The sequence below is a fragment of the Crocuta crocuta genome, unplaced genomic scaffold (genome assembly GCF_008692635.1).
Source record: "Crocuta crocuta isolate KB4526 unplaced genomic scaffold, BGI_CrCroc_1.0 scaffold286, whole genome shotgun sequence".
NCBI classification, from domain to species: Eukaryota; Metazoa; Chordata; class Mammalia; order Carnivora; family Hyaenidae; genus Crocuta; species Crocuta crocuta.
Window position 1 is genome coordinate 490681 of NW_027530979.1, and position 15618 is coordinate 506298.

General features: G+C 33.5%; 1 protein-coding gene across 1 annotated transcript in view; it reads left to right on the top strand.

Moving 5' to 3' along the window:
• ASCC3 (activating signal cointegrator 1 complex subunit 3) overlaps positions 1-15618 on the top strand; it is a 328548-nt gene that overhangs the window by 289149 nt on the left and 23781 nt on the right. The window contains exon 37 of the mRNA XM_077770165.1: positions 15330-15554. Coding sequence (XP_077626291.1) covers positions 15330-15554 — 225 coding nt within the window. The remainder of the gene's footprint in view (positions 1-15329; positions 15555-15618) is intronic.

Below are 15618 nucleotides of genomic sequence, written 5' to 3' on the forward strand. Positions count from 1 at the left end.
AGTTAATAAACAAGTTTAGGAAGGTTTCAGAATACAAGATCAATATACAAAAATTGTTTTGTATTGCTATACACTAGAAATGACCAGTATGGAATGAATTTAACCAAGGAAGTACAAGATTTGTACTCTAAAAACCTGCAAAATGCTGTTGAAGGAAATTGAAGAGCTAAATAAATGAAGTGATATCCCATGTTTTTTAATTAGAATACTTATTTTTGCTAATATGGCAGTACTCTCCATATTAATCTACAGATTCAATACAATTCCTATCAGAATCCTAGCTGATTTTTTAGCCGAAATTGAGAAGCTGATACCCATAAAGCCAAAACAATCTTGAAAAAGAAGAGCAAAGTTGGAGGACTCACATTTCTTGATTTCAAAACTTACTACAAAGCAAGTGTAATCAGACTAGTGTGGTAGTGGCCAAAAGATAGAGATGAATGAAATAGAACCATGAGTTCAGAAATAAACCCTTATATGTATGGCCAGTTGATACCAGGGTGCCAAGATTCTAAAATGGAGAAAAAATATCTTTTCAATAAATGCTACTGAGATAATTTGGTATATACATATAAAAGAATAAAGTTGGCCTCCTTCCTCATGCCATATACACAAATTGACTCTAAATTGATCATAGACCTAAATGTAAAAGCTAAAATGGTAATAACTCTTAAAAGAAAACAAGTGTAAATTCTCTTCATCTTGGGTTAGGTAATGGACCAGAAGTACAAAAAAGAAAAAAAAAAAAAAAACGGAAAAAGTGGACAAATTGGACTTTCTCAATAAAGCTCTTATGCTGCAAATGATACCATCAAGAAAGTGAAAAGATAACCCATTAAATGAAAGTATTTATAAATCATCTATCTGATAAGGGACTCCCATCCAGAAGATATAAGAACATTTTACCTCAGTAATAGGTGGTTCATTAAAAAGTGGGCAAATGATCTGAATAAACATTTCACCAAAAAAGATACACAAATGGCTAATTAACACATAAAAGTTTAAAAACACATTAGTTTCTAGAGAAATACAAATCAAAACCACAATGAGATATCACTTCATACTCACAAGGGTGGTTATAAAAAAGACAATAGTAAATGTTGGTGAGGATATGGAGAATTTGGAACACTCGTACATTGGTAGTGGAAACGTAAAATGGTGTGGCCACTTTGGAAAAACAGTTTGGCTATTTCTCAAAATGTTAAGTAGAATCAGCATGTGACACTCCACAGTTTCACACCTAGGTATATCTCCAAAAGGACTGAAAAGCTTCAAGACAAAAACCTGTACGCAAATGTTCATAGCAGAATTATTCATAATAGCCAAATAGTGGCAACAGGTAAATGTCCATTAACTAATGAATAGATAAGATATACTATATCCATAGAATGGATAACAGTTGATTCTCAAACCAGCCCTACACTGGTTTTCCACCACTTTAGTTGTAGAATTTTCTCAGTAGATCATTTGATTACTGTTTCTTGTAAATTTTAAAATAACTTTTATGGCTTAAGAAAAAAATGCACTCCTGAACATGTATGGGTTATCCATAGTCTGGGGAGAAGAAACCTTTTTCATTGGGTTTTATCATCCTTCCTCAAATTACCATCTTATTTCCTTTCTCTCAAAAAAACTGAGATCTCAACCTGCTATTTCCATTTCTTTTCCATTCATTCGTTCTTAACTTCCCTATAATCTGGATTACTATCGTTTAAAATCTTCAGATGTCCCAAGAGACCCTAATTACCCCGTGCTGTGATATTTTCAATATCTTTGATATTTTTACAGCATTTGACAACATTGTTTACTTCTTTTTAATAGTCTATTTTTAAAAATGCACTTTCATATCTTACCCAGTTCTTTTATAGTTTGACATAAGAAACCATTGGCTCCTCTTCCTGTGCCTTCCTCTAGCTGTTCTCCAAACCATGTGTGAGAGATAAAATACCCCTCCTTAATGTCAACCATAAATGGTTTGTTTATCAAAGTATACTTGTATCTTTAACATTTATTTTGCAGTTTGCATTGAAATTTTTAAAGAAAGCTACAGTGACAGAATATTTTCAATATTTTCTCCTTTCAATCTGTAATCACTGATAACAAGAGTTACTATTTTAAAGAGAATGTAACATCTTTCTTTGAGGTATAATCGACATATAATAGTTCAGGTATACAGCATAATGATTCAATGTTTGTATATATTGTGAAATGATCACCACAATATATAGTTACAAAATCTGTCACCATACATAGTTTAAAATTTTTTTCTTCTTGTGACAAAGACTTTTAAGATCTACCTTTAGCAACTTTCAAATATTTAACAGTGTTTTTAACTAGAGTCGCCATGCTGGATTTTGCAGCTCCTTTGTGGGTTCTCATCAACCCCATTCCTAAACAGTCTCCTAAGTGATCTTTCTACTTTAGTTTCTCTCTCTTTAATCTACCCAACTCATCCCTGCCAGTTCATCTGTCTTAAAGCACCATTTCTGCCCTTAAAAATCTAAACTTATATACACAAGAAAGGATTTTTCTTTAACCTAGCTGTCAAGGCCTTCCTTTTGACCAACACCTTCCATTAGACTTTTACAGATCCACCTCCCCCTTTCTCCTGTACTCAACTTCACACCTTTGCTTATAATTCTCACCTGGACAATGTGTCTAACATCCATCCATCCATTCATCCATCTTGGTTCAGCTCCCTCTTAAAACACTTCCTAATTCAGAACTTAGTAGTTATTACTACTTTTTTTAAGTAGTGACACTAGTGTTTGTTTCATTCATTTGTTGATTGCTCCTATATTGTGATTATTTCTTTTACATTGGCCTAATTTGATATTTCACTTGTATGTTTGTTATAACTTTTTGTATATGTGTTGCTTAACTCCTGGAAGAAGAATATTCAGTAGACATTAAATAGAAGTGTTAAATAGAAGTGTTTTAATGTCTCCACTCTGGGTTACATTTTTTAGGGTTTTTTTTCATTTGTTTGTTTTATGTCTGATATAATCTCATAGCCTATAGAAAGACAAATTATAAAGAAAGTCACCCTAATAAATATGTGAAGTTTTAAAGGCAGAAGCAGGGTAATAGAGATTTTTGTTGGTTTGGGGTTTTGTTTGTTTGTTTTCAGCTCTTATAGATTGCAAAGTGTGTCATTTAATCGTATACAATGATTATGTATTGCTACTAATCTCAGTTATTCTCTTTCAGGATTCAAACATGGTAGCCTCAAGATTTTTAGTTTTTAAAAGAAAAATATCTAAACATTGTTAAGCTATAAGACATTTTTATTACATCCTCAAAAACTGAGTAATTTTTTTCAAGTTTCATCAAAGAGCAATTTCTTAAGGACTTAGCTATAAATCCTAGGAAATAGAAGTTTCTGATGGAATTCTTACCACTGAAATTATTTTAAGTACAACAAAGTTGCTGGTACCCACTATTGAAAGATCCCTTAAAAGCCAGCTGTCAACCAGGTGGTCATTCTTACAAAGGAAAGAATAAGGTATTGTTTCTTGTTCATATTTGTTTTTGGCAAGTGATTCTGTGCTTGCTTTAATTGGTTAAAGGCCTAACATAGGTCCATAAGTTTAAGACATTGTTATAAAACAGACATATTTGCTCACATAAGCCCTGAAAGAAAATATACTTAGATCTACAAGTAATTACAATTTTATCCATCAGTATTTACATTTTTGCTATCTGCATACCATAAAATTATTTGATACTTTATTTTAGTGAGGCAAATTGTGTACATATTGGATAAATATTTTATTATTGCTTAATTAACTAGATCTTAATTTTTATCATTTTCCAATAACTATTTTATAACCAAGTCCTTTTTCTTAACTTTTTTCTTTAACCTGGAATGTTACTAAGTTAATTCATAGTATACATTTTACTGAATTTTGAGGTCACTGTAAGTTCCATATAAATTTAGTTAATAGTAGTCTCTTAATTTAGAGATTTATCTAGTATACTAGTAAATGATTTATTCAGTTAGAATAATTTTAATAAAAGTATAAATCACAAGTATTAGAAACTATATTAGATTTTTAAAAACAAGTTATATCATGCTTAGTTTTTTAGTGTATTAATGGTTGAATAATAGGTAATTTGATGTAATAAAGATAAAAATATGAGGCATATTTTCTTATCCCTTAATATATCTGGACCTAGCTTGGTAAATGCTAGATTAATTTTCAAATATTGTTATAAAATGTATAATATACAATTAATACTTCAGAAAAGCACAGAAATTAAACTGGGTTCCTGTCCGGGAAATTTACTGAAATGCTTTTTCTACAGCTTCAGTTGCCAAAAGACAGCACTGGAATGTGAGAAACTAATTTTGGTCTGTTTTAACGCCTCAGAATGTTACAAATTAATCAAGTGCTACTTAAAGTCTAGAACTCATTAACTTTATAAGTTTTACTTTTCCCATGACAGAGATTAAGTTATAGCATAAAGCTTCTTTAGTCTTTCACATCGATCAGGTTGCCATCCCCACTGTACAAGGGCCCTTGTATCTGCTATTCAGTGAGTTCAGTGTAGGCAGCGATGTGTGCAGTGACATAAAAAGACTAGTTTACTGTTATGCAACGCTCAAACGAAACCAAGCATGAACCCATTCTGGCTGTTTCTTACTTCTGCAGTTTGCTTAGGTAAAGCAAAAAAATAAAAGTAAAAATCTGTAAACATACACATGCACACACAAACAACATCCATTTATTCACATACTCACTAAAGAAAAATCCAAAGTAGATTGTAATAAGCCTCTTATTTTAACAAATCTAAAAGTGAGCTGTACAGTCATTGCATTTAAGGGCCACAAGGATATATAAGCCTTATACATTGAATAAAGCTACCAGAGCCTAACTAAACCCAAGTGCCAGCCAGGAACTGAAAGACATTTCTCAGCAGTATAGATACGCCAGCTTGTTCTTAGAAAAACAAGTAAGTTAGTGATAAGACGGTATGAACAAGCCATTATGTAAGAGTGTATATCCCCTATAAACTTAGATCAGCATAAATATACAAGCAAAATGTAGTAGCTTTACATACATGTTGGGGTTTTGTTTTGTTTTGTTTTACTTTACATGGAGTAGCTGAGTTTATGGCATTTGTAGAACAGATTGAGATTTGTAGTGAAAAGGGAAATAAAATGAAAACTATTGAGTGAACAGCAGGGTCCATTTGATGTGATTATGAAAGATGTTTCTTTATTCTGTTTTTTCTTTTGCAATCTAAAAACAGTAGCGGGGGTTGCAAGCAGAGTTCATCATAGGTTGTCAATCACTGTCATTTAACATTTGCCGGGGAAGATGTCTTTATTCAAGGACAGCTGGACAAATCAGAGACATAGATTTGCAGTTAGTAGCCTGTCCAGCCTACACTAAATAAACAAGGACAGGGCAGACAAACCAGCCTCACACATAAAAATATAATGGACTCCACTGACCTCGCTGCCCTCCATTCAGCTTCAATCCCAGTTGCATAAAAGCTTCACTGCCCACTTTCAATTTCCTTTAATTACCTACATGATGTAGATAAGAAAATGAACCTCACTTATAGTCAGTGATCACACACAGGAAATTAACTAGACAAGTTGTTTAAAATTAGAGGAGTAATTTGGAGGTAAATAGAGTGTCCTGCTGAGGAAAAAGTGGCTAGAAAAGGTTTTTGTTTGCTTGTTTGTTTTTAAGCAGAGACTTTGATTATTTTACTAGCTCTCTCCGCTGATCCTGAGATTGATGCTTTTCTAATCAACCTAAACTAAGTAAGAAATCTCCTTTGTAAGTATTCTGAAACATCCAAAATAAAATAACTGAAGGAGAGAAGAGCTAATAAGTAGTGAAACAAACATGCCACATTCTAAAGAGCTTAGAAAAATTGTGTACTGGAATTCCAGGAATAACTGATGGTGGTTTTCACGGGAGGATCTGGCAGAGCAAGTGAGGATTAAAGAGCAGTTGTCTTCAGCCAGTCTTCATTTCAGATTGCTTCTCAAGTCCATAATCAAACCACACATACACACACAAAATTAAATACCCTGAGTATTTATTATTTACTCTCGTTTATCTAAAATCAGTGTTTCCCATTTTGTTCTTGGGATTCATAGCACTTGAATTTTAATTAGAAAATATTGTAGGGTTTCAGAGTAATGTCACTATAATACTTCTTTGGAAAAGTTGCATCAGGTGTGTAATGTAAATCCTTTTCCCTGTCTTTCCACAATATTTTGAGTTAGTTCACTGAGGTACACTGAAAAGAGCATATTTCCTTATCACAAATTGATGTGCTTTTGTGAACATTTAATTAATATGGATTTAAAAGAAAACTAATTGGAGATTGGAGATTAAAACCTGCAATATCAAATCTGTGGTTCAAGAGGATACAATTCCTGAATATTTTATCTTTAATTTGACTGTCTCTTGCATTATGAGAACATTGTCTTTCAAAGAACCAATGTTTTCTGTAACACGGTTACATAAAAATTATATGATTACTTGGATGAAAGGAAAGTGTGACATCTAGTAAAGCATCAGTAAAAAAAATAATCTTGTTTCTTTGAGTCATATTGAAGAATCATGATATTTTTGAAAGCGAGTTAATTAAATGTCATTTTAGTTAGTGAAGTACATTTACATAATTGTAAACAAAGGTTTACAACTGAAAACTGTAGAACACTAAAACTCAAATAATTGAATCTTGAACTTCAGCTGACATCCTGTATGGTATCAGATGTGGGGATCATTATTATAATAATAATTCCTAACATTTAGGCCAAGTCTTACAGTGTTTAAGTGTTTCGTAAATGCTATCACACCGAATCTTCACACCAAATCCCAATTTAAGTTAAGGAATTTGGGGTGTAGGGAAGCTTACTTACTCTGAGATGGTCACATGGCTTGTAAATGGCAGAGCTGAAAATCCATGTGTTGTATCAGTTCCCAGATCCAGTGTTCTCTCTACCACCTCACATCATCCCATACTACCTTCATCACCTGCAGCATTTTTAAAGAGATTAATTACCCACTATCTTCTTTGGGCTCTCCTTTAATTCAAACACTGGAAGCAGAAAAGGAGAGGATCCTCAAAGGAAGTAATAACTTCTGATGAGAACTCAGTTAATTGCGGATAATTTTTAACTACAGAAACTATTATTGGTTTGATATTAATATTTATAAATCAAGTATCAACTCCGTTAAAGATCTCAAAAATATTGCATGGGTCAAATATGAAAAAGATATTACTTATCAAAAGTACATATTAAATATAAAATCTGTATAAGCATTCTAAATTGTATTTTTCTCTAATAGTGCCCATTTTATGTAATTCAAGTTTAAACCTTAACTTATCACTCCTACTTTCTTTATCTAAAAAAACGATTTTTTTTTTAACTTTCTTTCAGTCCAGTCTTAAACTCTTCAAAGATTTCTTGACTCACTGTTATTTGAACCTCTCCTTCCTTATCCTTACTTGTCCACTTTCATTTTCCATTATTTGTGGTCAATTTTGATTAAGGTCTTTCTCCTTCCACTGAACTATAAAGCTTTGTGAGGGTAGGGATCATGTCTCTGGTTTTGTTCATCATTGTATCCCCTACTCTACTGTATGCTGAATAAAAATTAGGTAAACAAATGACTCAGCACACTAAGACCATGTCCATGTCTACTAAAATATTTTTAATTTTTATTAAAGTTTATAGTTTTTTGCAAAGAAATTAAAGAATCCTGAGTTAAGAAAGATTGCTTTATGCATTGAGAAAAGACATCACTGAATTAACTTTGATAGTAATGTCACTGTCTTTGGGTAATCTACGGTAAAGATCTCATAGTCCCCTTATTAGACCTAGAAGGATCTATCTTGTACACAACATTTTTTCCAACCTAAAATGTATTCAGCTGTTAGCAGACTCGTGTGATACTGATACTGCTGGCCATGAGCAAATTCACAATCCTAGTGAAGCAGGGGATTGAAGCAATAAATCGGGTAATTCAAGCAGAATTGGCATGGTCTGGAGAGCAGTAGAATCACATCGTACATGGAGTTTAGATTCTAAAGTAGGCAAATACAACAAAAAGCACTGATGATCAAATTTACTCAAAAGCACAATAAGTATGATTGTGAGTTGTCAGCCCTTTTCAGATATACTGATTCTCAGTGAGTACAATGGCACTATTTTTTCCTTTAGCATTGGGGCAGATCATTGTTTCTTTAGCACCAAATGAAGGAGTTGGCTTACATTAGAAGTCATGTTTTATGAAGATGTGTATCATGTGCATCTTTGGATGCTGGAATCACAGAACACAGAAAGATGTTCACACTTTTAGAGGTATTTAGGAACTAAGACTGGGAAATACCCAGTTTATATTGTTGCTAATCAATCTCTCTCTGTCTTTCCCTTCCACCCTCTGTATGTGGGTAGGGAAGAGGGTGATAATATATGTAATTATATTATACAAGATTGTACTGATGAAGTGGATTACCTAGATAATACTATTAATTAGTGCTTTTAGCCAAAATCTTACTTTCCATATAATTTTTCTTTATTTGGACTTTTCATATAATTTGTAAGCCTAGTCCTGTTTCCTACATATCCAAAACCTAGAGAGCCAGTTCCGTTTGCAGTACTAATATAGCTATTTGATTTTCTTCTGGTAAAAGATCAGAAGTTATGTTTAATGGACAGTAGAAAGAAATCTAAATATGAATAAAGTGTTGGACCATGAAACAAGTTCAAGGCTGATTTCTTCTCTCTCCACCTCCACCCAACTCTCTGAATTATCGACCACTCTTTAAGTGCTTGATAGCAAGCTTCTGCTAACTGAGCAATCCCAACTTCTCTGCTATTAATGGCGTCGTCATTCTCTTCATCCCTGAGACTTAAACCTCACACCCCTCTTTATCTGTTTTTATGGATCTGCTCATATTATTTTCTCTATGTGGAATGCAAGGAATCTCTCTCCCTCTGTCCTCTTCTACAAATTGTTATAAGCCTAGAACAAACACTGTCTCTTTGGGGAAACTTTCCAACACACCCAGTTCACTCCAGTGCTCTTCTCTGAATAACAGTATTTTATTCTACACTTGAAATAATTATTTATATAAAATTTCTCCCAATATCATTTTAATTTCCTTGAAGGAAAAGGTCATGTTTTAGATTTCTGAACCATCTTCTCTCTCATTTGCTGTTTGCTTTTTTTTTTTTTTTTAATCCATTTGGCAAGGCTGGAATAGGAGGATAGTTACTGCTNAGATTGGTCAGCCATCAGGTGATGATGCTTCAGTCCTGAAATTCACCTGAAATCAAAAATAATATAACTGTCATATATAACTGGTCCTTCTTTAGCAAATGACTTCAGACAGATAGGCAGGAAAAAGATGAAATGACAACATAACAGAGGCAAAAAATTATTAATTGTTAATATGTCAGCATACAATTCTGTACAGGAAGCAATCCAACAGAATGAAGACAGGGTTGAAAATAAGTGTAGAGAAGCTGTGATATTTTTGACTAATACAGGACAAAATAAAATAAAACATGATTTTAAAATATTTATCTAGCTCATAACAATGTTCCAGATATTCTTTTAAAATGTATCTTCAGCATACTATATCAAATCAACTGGAATTATTTTTAGACACATTTTTTTAGTCTCTTCGACTCACAATTTTCCCTCTCACTATAGGGCCTTTGTGTATACTGTTCCTAGAATGCTCTTCTCTCTTCATCTAGTTAATATCTGCTGATCTCTGTATCTTAGCTTATCTGCCTGTTCCTCCACCCAGCCTTTATGACCTTCCAAACTAATTTCTTGGTTAAACTCTCTATGCTTCCATATATTTCTTCTTCGTAGCATTTGTCACCTTATCTACTTTGCATTTATTTATGTGATTGGTAGAATAATGTATGTCTTTCTCATAATCCAGATCGTCAACAAGTATTTGTTTAAATGAATTTATTCCCTTCAGTTTTTGAAATAAGAATTTTCCTATTAATCTGAAGTTTTATATAAGTATATAACTATATTTTTAGTAGTCTTGTAGTATATTCTTAGCATACAGTAAAGGCACAGGTTCCTGAAACTGTAAGTCAAGCAAAAATATATGAAGACATATTATACATGGACAGTAGAATACTCTAATTATTTCATACTATTGAATTCCAAATAATAAAATCTTAAGGAGTTCCATCACACAGTTTATTTCCTAGGCAAGAATTCTATGCCTATCAAATGCAAATCAAAAGTTATCTCAGACCCCTCCATGAACTTGAAGTCTCCACCCTGTCACTCACTCTGACCCCTTCCATAGACAAGTACCCATCTGCTTTCTGTCTCTATAGATTAGTTTACAAATTGTAGAGTATCTATTCTGTTTTTGATCTGGCTTGTTTCACCATACTTGAGATTCATCCAGGTTATGGGTGAGTATTAATAGCTCATTCTTTTTATTACTGCTTACAATTCCATCGTATGGATACAACACAATTTGTTTTTACTTTCATCTGTTGATGGACATTTAGGTTTTTTCTAGTTTTTTTGCTTTAAAAGGAAAGCTGTTATCAGCCATTGTGTATGATCTTTGTGTGGACATATGTTCTCTTTTCTCTTAGTTAAATTGGTAGAAATGAAATAGCTGAATCACTTGTAGTTTTATTCTTAAAATTTAAGAAATTGCAAAACTGTTTTCCTAAACAAATGTAACATTTTAAATTCCCACCAGTTATATAGGAAAAGTTCCAGTTTTTCTACATTCTTACAGGTACTTGGTATGTCTCTCATTTAAATTTTGGTCATTCTAACTTTTATTTTTCCAAATAACTAATGATATTACATATCTTCACGTATCTGTTAAAATCTTTGCATGTTTTTCACTGGGATTTTTGTGTTCCCACTTTGAATTTTGAGAATATATATATTCTGGATATAAGTCCTATATTAGATATATGCTTTGTAATTATTTTCAGGCTAGGGCCTGAATTTTAATTCTCTTATTGTCTTTTTAAGAACAGAATTTTTTTTTATTTTGATGAAGCTTAATTTGTCAAATTTTTTTATAGATCGTGCTTTAAGTTATCCTATCCAAGAAATCTTTTTCTAACCCTAGGTAGGGTTTTCTTCTGGAAGTTTTATAGTTTTAGATTTTATATTTAGGTCTATCATACATTTTGAGTGAATTTTTCATAGACAGTGCAAGGTTACAATTGAATTATTTCATTTTGCTTTATTTTGGGTGGTTTTGGGGTTTTTATTTGCCCAATTATTCTACTACCATTTCTTGAAAAGACTATTTCTCCACTGTTTTGCCTTTCAGTCTTAGTCAAAAATTGGTTGTCCATAAGGGCACTTGGGTGGCTTAGTTGGTTAAGTGTCTGACATCGGCTCAGGTCATGATCTTACAGTTCATGAGTTCGAGCCCCGAACAGCTGTTCTAGCCTGCTTCAGATTCTGTGTCTCCCTGTCTCTCTGCCCCTTCCCCACTCATGCTCACTCTTGCACGTGCTCTCTCTCTCTGTCTCTCTCTCTCTCAAAAATAAATAAACATTAAAAAAATGGTTGTCCATATACATATAGGTTTATTCCTGGACTCTATTCCATTCCTATACAACAATTTTTTATTAGATAAGCTTTATAATAAGTCTCGAAGTCAGGTATTGATAACTCTTCAACTTTGTTCCTTTTCAGAGTTCTTCCAGCTATTCTAGTTCCTTTGCATTTCTATATAAATTTTAGAATCACTTTGTCAATTTCTACTGAAAGGGAAAAAAGTCTGCTGTGGTTTTGATTGAAATTGTATTAAACCTATAGATCAGTTTTAGGTATATCTCTCCTTATAGTTAGGTCCTCTAGGTTTATTTTTTAGCAACATTTTATAGTTTTCACATTTGGAGTTTTGTGGGGTTTTTTTGGTTTTTTTCAAATTCACCTCTAAATACTTCATATATTTTATGCTATCATAATTTTTTTCACTTCTGATTGTTGATTGTGGTATACAAAAATACAACTATACAATTAATTTTTGTACATTAATCTTATATCCTGTGACCTTGCTAAACTCACTTATTCTAGTAGTTTATTTTCTGGATTACATTGGACTTTCTACCTTAATGATCATTTCATCTACAAATGAAACAGTTTTACTTCCTTCTTTTCACTGGTTTTCTTTTATTTTTTGCCTGATTACACTAGCTAGAACTTCTGGTGCAATGTTGAGCAGACATCCCTGTCTTATTCCTGATCTTAGAGGGGAAGGATTCAGTCAGATAATGTTAAATATGATATTAGTTGTAGGCTTCTCAGAGATGCCGTTTACTAGGTTGGAAAGGTTTCCTTCTTTTTTTTAATTTGCTGAGAGTTTTTCTTAGGGATGGATGTTATATTTTGTCAGATGTTTTTCTGCATCAATTGAGGTGATTGTGTTGTTTTTCTTAAATTTATTAATAAAGTGAATTATATGAATTGATTGTTGAATTTAAAACAATCTTGCACATAAGATATATACATAAACATACCTAATCAAATACATTGTTGCTCTTATATTGATCAAAGTATTGTCAGGTCAGTTAACAGTAAGAAAAAAACTTTACTTTATCTTCACTTATTCCTTCTTTCATGCTCTCCTTTCTTTATGTAGAAGCAAGTTTCTGACCTATATTATTTTCCTTCTCTCTAAAGAACTTCTCATAATGTTTCATGTAAGGGATTTTTAGTGACAACAAATTAACTCAATTTTTGTTTGAGAAAGCCTTTATTTCTCTTTTATTTTTGAAGGATAATTTTAAATGGTGCATTCTAAGTTGGTGGAGTTTTTTTCTTTCAACACTTGAAATACTTTATTCCACTCTCTTCTTGCTTGCATGATTTTTGAGAAGTCAAGATACAGTTCTTATCCTTGTTCCTCAATAAGGTATGTTTTTCCTCTGGCTTCTTTGAGGACTTTATCTGTAATCAGAGTTTGACGATAATATGTAGATTTTTTTTGAAATTTATTTTGCTTGGTGCTCTCTAAGCTTTCTAGATCTGTGGTTTGGTGTCTGACATTAATTTGGGGAAATTCTCAGTCGTTACTACTTGAAATATTTCTTCTGTTTCTTTCTTCTTGTTCTGGTATTCCCATTATGCTTATATTATACCTTCTGTAGTTGTTCATAGTCCTTGGATATTCTGTTCCGGTTTCTTCAGTCTTTGTTCTCTTTGCTTTTTGAAGTTTTTGGGGATTCCATTGATATGTGCTCTAGCTCAGAAGTTCTTTTCTTAGCCATGACCTGTGTGCTAATAAGCCCATCAAATGCATTCTTCATGTCTCTTACAGTGTTTTTTGTCTTTAGAGTTTCTTTTTGGTTCTTAGGATTTTTATCTCTTTACATTGCCCATCTGTTCTTTTGCACTGTCTATTTTATCCATTAGAGTCCTCAGCATATATTAGTTGATTAGCAACTAATTATAGTTGTTTTAAATTCCCAATCTGGTAATTCCCATGTCTCTGCCAAGTCTTTTCCGGATGCTGGCTCTGTCTATTCAAACTGGTTAGGTATTTTGGGTTTTGGTTTTCTGAGAGTTTTTGTTATTATTGTTGTTTTGTTTTGTTGTTTTGTTGCTTTTTTGATATACCTTGTAATTTTTTTTCTTGATACCCAGACATAATGTACTCTGTAAAAAAATCTGCTATAAATAGTCCTTTGGTAATATGCTGGTGAGTTGGTGGGTGAAGGAATATACTACAGTTCTATGATTATGTCTCATAGCATAGCTTTTAGTGAGCCTATGCTTCTGGACTGTTTCTCAGTTTTTTTCTCTTCTTTTAGATGGTACAGGATGACTAGAGTGGACTGAAGTTGGGTACTTCCCTTATCCCAGGTCAATTAAGCTTTAATACTACCCTAGCAGGTTAGGCTCTGGTTAACTAGTTTCTAGTAAGAGTAGACCTTGTTAAGGAGAACAGAGTTCTTGGGGCGCCTGGATGGCTCAGTTATTCAGGCGTTCATCTCCCACTGAGGTCATGATCTCTCAGCTCTATGAGTTCGAGCCCCACATCAGGCTCTCTGTTGTCAGTGTGAAGCCCACTTCAGATCCTCTGTCTCCTTCTCTCTGCCCTTCCCATGTGCACACAATTTCTCTTTGTCTCTCTCAAAAATAAATTAACATTTAAAAAATAATAAAAATTTTTAAAAAGAAGAACAGAGTTATCTGGCATATTTCAAACTGGTTCCTTTCTCCTCCCCCTGCTGGAAACTCAAATGGATTTTTCTCTGATATTTACCATGAGAATCTGGTCAAGCTCCTGGAGGTAAATTTCACAATATTTTTGAGTCCCCCTCTAAGACTGGGTCCTCCTGGAGCTGTTAGCTCTGAGTTGTCCACACTGACCCTCCAATAATCCAACAGTCATAGCTCAGGTTTTCTTACTTCAGCACTGGTTGCCTCAGTGGTTTCTGCTCATGAGTCTTTGCTTCTGTTGGCCATTACTCCCTGAATTTGCCTGTGTCTCCAATTTTGGGGGCAGCAATTTGTCCCATATCCTCCCCTCTCTTATGGATCCAAGAAAAGTTGTTGATCTTTCAATCTGTTCAACTTTTTACATGTTGTTACGACAAGATGGTGGCTTCTAAAGTCCTTACATGTGAAACTGGAAACTCAATTTCAAATCATTTTATTTTAGTCTATAATTTATTATAATAAGTTTAAGTCAATGATTCTGCTCTTCATCCCTTTCTTGCCTCACCAATCGTATGCTAGTCCCCTTTTCCCAGCCCTGCCTTATTCCTTTCACTCATGCTACATAGATCGTAACTTAAATGTCATTATTTCCAAGAAACTTTCCCTGACTCTCTAAAATAAGCAGATCCCAAACAATGTCCCTTCAACACTCTGTCTCACCATATCATAACATTCATTATACTTTGTAGAACTTGTTTTATCCCTGAGGAACTCTGATTCTGGCTCACTGTTGTGGCCCCAGGGTCAAGCATAGTGTGTGATGCCCAGCAGGTCTACTGTTATTTTCGTTGATTGTATAAATAAGAGCATTCATGCATTTCAAATATATTACACATTACTAACTTGTGCTTACATGTTAATAATAGTATTAAACAAAGCAAAATTCTAAGGGACATGATTGGTCACCTTCTCGTTTTTCTAAACCATGTTTTAAATGTCAGCAGTTAGGCTAAGAAGAACATTAATTATATAATTTTGGTCCAACACATTATTTTCTCCCTCTCCCTCCCTCTGTCTCGGTCTCTCTCTCTCTCTCTCTCTCTCTCTGTCTCTCTCTCTCTCTACCCACATATATGTATATCTGTGTGTATTTTTCTTTTCCAGGATGCAGAAGAATACACAGATTTGCCAGTAAGACACAATGAAGATCACATGAACAGTGAACTGGCAAAATGTCTTCCCTTTGAATCAAATCCTCATTCATATGACAGCCCTCACACCAAAGCACATCTCCTACTACAGGCACATCTCAGCAGAACCATGCTGCCCTGCCCAGATTATGACACTGATACCAAAACAGTCTTGGACCAAGCACTCAGAGTATGTCAGGTATGAAAGTCTAATACCTATATTGTCTCCCGTCATTTGTTTTTTTCCCTGTTTTAGGATAAAA